Below are 5,804 nucleotides of genomic sequence, written 5' to 3'. Positions count from 1 at the left end.
TGTGAGTGTGTGTATGTGAGTGTGAGTATGTTGTGTGAGTGTGTATGTGAGTGTGTGTGAGTGTATGTGAGTGTGTGTGAGTGTATGTGTGTGAGTATGAGTGTGTGAGTGTGCATGAGTGTGTGAGTGTGTGTATGTGAGTGTATGTTGTGTGAGTGTGTATGAGTATGTGAGTGTGTGTGCATGTGAGTGTGTGTGTGTGAATGTGTATGTGTAAACCAGCCCTGGACTGTAGATAAGGTCCATAAGGCCTGGCACTGGACTAGACATCAGACCCTCAGGGTTTGCATTCTCCTTCTCAGTCCTGTTACTTCTCTGGGCCTGTTTCCTCGCCTGTAAAGTGAATGGGGAGGGGTGGGCTCCCGGATTCGGCCCATCTCTCCCCACCTGCTGCCGGCAGGGCTGGGCCCACCTGGGATGGTGAGTAACAGTGTCTGGCACTCACCTGTCCTCAATCCGGACCCACAGGTCGTTGAACTGCCGTGGCCGGTGCTGCTTGTGATGCTTTCGCCTCCACTTCTTTTGGCGCCCAAACTCCTCCAGCTGGCTGAGGCTGTCGGAGAGCAGGAGGTGGGGGGACAGCAGGTCGTCATCTTCCTCCTCCTCGTCCCCCGGCCCGGGAGGCGTGGAGGCCATCGAGGAGGATGGACTCTGCTCCATGAGTGGCATGGTGGGGGCCGAAGTCACTACGGGATCTGGAGAAGGGGGCTGGGAGGTCCGGGGGCTGGAACTGAAAAGAGCCAACATTGGGTCAGTTCTACCCGGGAGGACAGAGAGGGAGGGGAGGGGCTAGCAAGACCAGGAACCTTCTACAAACCAGGGTGTTTAGCCCGCAGAGAATAAATGAATGAGCTCTGATGTCCCCTGCCAGCTGAGCCCTGGGCCTGAGCAGTCTGACCTTTGATCTTAGGCCCCTTGCATACCTGTAGTCATCAGGTATTTCACTACAGACTCAGGCAGACAGGACAGGATGATGATAAAAGCACTGTCATTGCTAAGGACATACTGAAGGTCCCGGAATCTTCCCAGGGAGAGTGCTGCAAGAGGAAGATCTTTGAGCCAGGAGAAGGAAGGGAAGAGGCATCTGAACTGGGCTTGAAGGATGAGGCTAATTTCAGTCTTGGCAGCCATGGCCAGAGAAGGGGAGAGGATATTCTAGGCAGAGAGAACAGTGTAAATGGATCTTCTGAGCTGGGGGTAAGGAGGTCCATGACAGAGACCAAAGAAGGCACTAGCACAGTTGAGTGAAAAGGTAGCTAGGGCTTGGACCGGAGAGCCTTGAGCACCAGACTCAGGATGGGGCTTTATTGGAGGGGCAGCAGCATCCAGGAAGAGCTGACTGCTCATCTTCACTCTGCCTGGCAGGACAAGGAGCCAACCTTACAAGGCTGGGGAGTCAGACCAGACTGAGCTGAACCCTGGGCAGAGAGGCTTAGTAATCCTGCCCCGCTCAGGGCCATGTGGCCCCCAGTGCTGATAGACAACAGAGAATCCAGGCCTTCCACCTCTATCCTAAAAGGGCCCTGATATATTGGCAGAGCCAGGAGGAGGAAGGCTGATGTAGCCATCAGTAGCTCCTGCATCCTGTCATCTAATTAGTCCAGCCCACGGCTCAGAGTAGGTGGTAACAGATGGTTCCCGGATCTCCTCACTGAGGGCACAGCCAAGTCCATGACCTAGAGTGTGGTAAATGGGGCCCATGAGAGGGACCATGGGCAGAGACCATAGAGAGGCCAGCACTATGTCTCCTCTGAGATCAGGGCCAGCGCCCAGTCTTGGGCCAGAATCAGGGCCCACTTTGGGTCTGGATTCCAGTTCGGTCTTAGGCTTGGGCTCAGTGTGGGCCCAGGTTCAGGGGGTAAATACGAGTCCAAGGTCTGGACTGAATAATCATTCAATAATGGGTCCAGATTGAAGGCTGAGTCTGAAGTCAGAGTCAGAGGTCAGAGGTCAGTCTGTGACCAAGCCCAGGGCCGAGTTTGCAGCTGATCTGAAGGCAAACTCAAGGCTTATTCTGAGACGGGGAGGGAAATTAAATCTCTATGCCTCAGTCATGGATTAAACCCATAATCTTAGACCTATCACTAGCTTATGTAGGATGTTTTTTTCTATCAAATGTTCTCTCAACCACAAGGGCTCATCTATTTTTAAATTATAGTAATTATTAGTTTATTGCTCCCCTCACTTCCTCCCCTGACACCTCGGCCTGGCCAGGATGTGACCCTGATTCTGGGATTCTGTGCACAAGCTTGCCAGCTCTGGCAGGTCCCACCCTACTGGCAAGGCTCCCAGAGAGGTAGGTACAGGCCACAGATTATACCCAGTCTAGCTAAGGAGAGGGCCTCATCACAGGCTGCCTGAGCCTGAATTCTGGGTCCTTGGCAATCTGTGAAACAGAGAACGATATAAAATGTCCCTCCATCTTGTGCAGCCCCTTCCTGCTTCCACTGGGACCATGGCAGATTGTTGGGGAAGAGGACAGAAGGGGGTCAGAATCACAGAGATTTTACACAGTTAACACACACGAAATTAGCTGCTGCCTCGATGAATGAGTGGCCGTCTCTCATGACCAAATGTGGACCCACCGCTTGAGGACCCAAATCCTGCCGACCTTGGCACTCTCCCTAACAAATGAAAGCAGAAGGCAGAAGGAAGCTTCATCTGGGGAGGAAGGAGGCCTTTTGGGTTCTCACTGGAGAGGCCAATGGAAGCGTTGGCGGGGTTGGTTTTATTGTGTGTCCAAAGGCAACAAGAAACATCATTTCATGGGACATTTGGTCATCTCATATTGCAGAGCTTGGGACGAGCATAAGCAGGAAAGACCACCATGAAGGTAACTGTGGTTTCCACGCCAACATCTGCTGCAGAGGATGAGAGAGTAGACACATTCGACAAAGAACCCACCAGGATACTCTAAGCCAAGTCAATGTACTCCTTAAAACTGCAGGATTTGGGGGCGGGGGGAGGGTGGTCAGGGCAAAAGGAAGGAAGGAGAAAACTTGGTTGGGGGTTAAAGAATGAAAGAACATTCAGGATCCTTGGTCCTGAAGATGATGAAAACTTTCTTCCTGAATAACATCAGAGAAAAGAAAATTGACTTTATTCTAACAGAACAGAAACATTCAGCCGCCGACGTGGGAGGCATGTCCTAGGCAGCTGTCTGTGTGTGCAGTCAGACCCTTGGATTGGCAGGAGAAAGGCAGAGTCAACATGGAATCAGATGAAGGAGAAGAGGTATGCTGTGTAATTACAATAGGAAAGGGGGAAGAAAATACATATTTCTCTGGTTCCTACTACGTTCCAGGTACTGCGCTGGTTTTCTTTTTTTTTTTTACAAATATCCCATTTGAGGCTCATATTTGAGCTCTGTGAGCGAGGACCTATTATGATCCCCATTTTACAGATGAGGAAACTAAGGCAGACAAAGGTTAAATGACTTGCCCAGGGTCACACAACTAGTAAGTATCTGAGTTAGGACTGGAACTCAAGCTTTCCTGACTCCAGGTCCAGGGCTCTATTCACTGCACTGCTCGCTGCCTCCCCTAACTTCAATCCTACCTATTCAGACAAGTACAATGGTCTTCATTTTATTCAGGCTCTCCTCCTAACTTTTTAGACTTTCTCTGTTGTTCAGTCCTTTCATTCTTCATGACCCATTTCTTGGCAGAAACAATGGAGAAGTTTGCCATGTCCTTCTCCAGCTCATTTTACAGATGAGGAGACTGAGGCAAACAGGGATAAGTGACTTGCTCAGGGTCACACAGTTAGTGTGGAGGCCAGATTTGAATTCAGGAAACATCTTCACCCTGGAAGTTCACTCTGTCCCTGGATTTCTCCTACAAGAAGTGCTCCCTGCCCCTGTGGCCCCTTCCTCTAATTGATTGGCTCCTCCCAGAACCTCCATTTTAAGGAAAACACACAGGTCAGCCAGGCCTTCATTTCTTTCCAGGCTCTACTACTGACTTCCCCACTTTTCTTCCCAATCTATCCCCTTTCAGCTCTCATCTCTATGTGATTGTCCTCCAATAGAAGGTAAACTCCTCGAGGGGAGTAAGTGTATTTCTTCTTTTATGTGTATTTCCAGTGCTTAAAGCAGCTCCTGGCCACTAATGAGCACTGAAAAGGCTTGGTGACGTGACATGCCAAAAAAATGAGTCTGGAAATGGATAGAGGACAGGACGCCGACTCTGACCATCCTCGTTTCAGCTGCAGAGAGGGCATCCAGAAAAGCATCCAGAAACCAAAAATCAAAATCAAGTGAAACAGGAGCAAAGAACCTTCTTGGGTCGACAAACATGGGGTCTTCTTGCCCAGTGTGTAGACACAGCAACTAAGAACAATGTGGACTCAGAAAATAAAGTCCTTTGCAAAACCTTTCACAGGAGCAGAGAACAAGGGATGAATAACGGAGGGAAAATGAGTTTGCTGAATCTGGCACAAGACCCAAGTAAACCAGTTCATCCCAAGAGCAGATACTGATGAAACTAAAAGGAGGGGGGTAGAACAGATGTTGGCATTCCTAGATCATTCTCATCCATTGCTAAGTCAGCTAGCATTTATTAGCTGTCCAAGTACTGGGGATGCAAGGACAAAGATCAGACAGTCCTTGACCTCAAGGATTTTGCTTTCTCTAGGACAGATGTTCTTAAGCTGGTGTCCCTGAGCTCCCATTTAAAAAAGTATTCTGCAGACTCTGTTTTGATATGATTGGTGCTCTCTTTAAGCCCATGTAGTTTACTTTGTGTATTTATGAACATGATTAAGAGAAGGGGTCCTTAGGGGCAGCCCAAGGAGGGGTCCACAGAAGGAAAGAGGTGAAGAATTTCTGCCTCTGGGGCCAGGAGACTGCCAAGCGCACACATGAAGGGACGGAAGGTGCCTCCGAGGTCATGTGGTCCAAACCCTTCATTCTTGAGATGAGGGAAACAGGGGCCCAAGGAGGTGAGGGGACATGGTCTCAGCTCAGGGGCCTGCCACTCTACAGATGTGTGTATCTGTCCCCTGTGTCCCTTCCCACCCCTCACTCAGCATCTGCCCAAGGTCAGGTTCTTATAATCCCTCACCCTGAATTGTCATAGCCTCCTAACTGAATTCCCAGCTGGGGGGAATTCTCCCTGCCTGCAGTCTCTCCAGTCACTCCCCAGTAGACTTAGCGGTATATGATTCCTAAAGTGTCATCTGACTGTGCATATGCTTCCCTGCTCAAGAAGCTTCACTGGCTCCCCCTTGCCTCTAGGAAAGCAGGCAGGCAGGGTGGCATCTCTTTTACAAGGGCCACAGCTGGGCCCATGGAGGGGACCTGAGTGAGTTACATGGGGTGAGGGCTAGAGCCTTTGAGTCTGTCGCTCCTTCCCAGGTGCTTGACTTCTTCCCGGAGCCTCTACCCTCCCCGCAAGGTGAGAGGAGCGTTTATAAGTCACTGCCCTGAGCTAGGCCTACTTGCTCACGCTCTGGCCCACAGAGTCCATGACCTTGGACATCTGGCCCCAGACATCCTTGGAATATGGTGCTCATTAGGAGGGGCAGCACTGCTCAAGCCAGCTCTCTGCCAGCTGTCCCCCTGGCAAGCCTTGCTCCCTGATGCAGAACATAGGACAGACACTTCTGGACAAAGAGTCCCAGAGAAGACTGGAGCTGGAAGGACCCTTGGAACACAAAATGTTAGAGCAGGGAGGGCCTGAGAACTGGGAATGTCAGAGCTGGGAGGGCCTCAGAACAGGGGATGTCAGGGCTGGGAGGGGCCTGAGAACTGGGAATGTCAGGGCTGGGAGGGGCCTTAGAACAGGGGATGTCAGGGCTGGGAG

At 50.8% G+C, this 5,804-nt stretch overlaps 1 protein-coding gene across 1 annotated transcript in view; it reads right to left on the bottom strand.

Annotated features, from left to right (window-relative positions):
• LOC138165364 (metalloprotease TIKI2-like) overlaps positions 1-5,804 on the bottom strand; it is a 235,966-nt gene that overhangs the window by 21,568 nt on the left and 208,594 nt on the right. Inside the window, exon 6 of the mRNA XM_069093624.1 lies at positions 446-730. Within this exon, the coding sequence (XP_068949725.1) occupies positions 446-730 (285 nt within the window). The remainder of the gene's footprint in view (positions 1-445; positions 731-5,804) is intronic.

This window comes from Petaurus breviceps, unplaced genomic scaffold (genome assembly GCF_028583685.1).
Source record: "Petaurus breviceps papuanus isolate PSGF00001 unplaced genomic scaffold, PetGlider_PUasm1.0 208, whole genome shotgun sequence".
Classification (NCBI taxonomy): domain Eukaryota; kingdom Metazoa; phylum Chordata; class Mammalia; order Diprotodontia; family Petauridae; genus Petaurus; species Petaurus breviceps.
The sequence above is the reverse complement of the archived record's forward strand: the minus strand, read 5'-3'. Positions and strand labels throughout refer to the sequence as shown.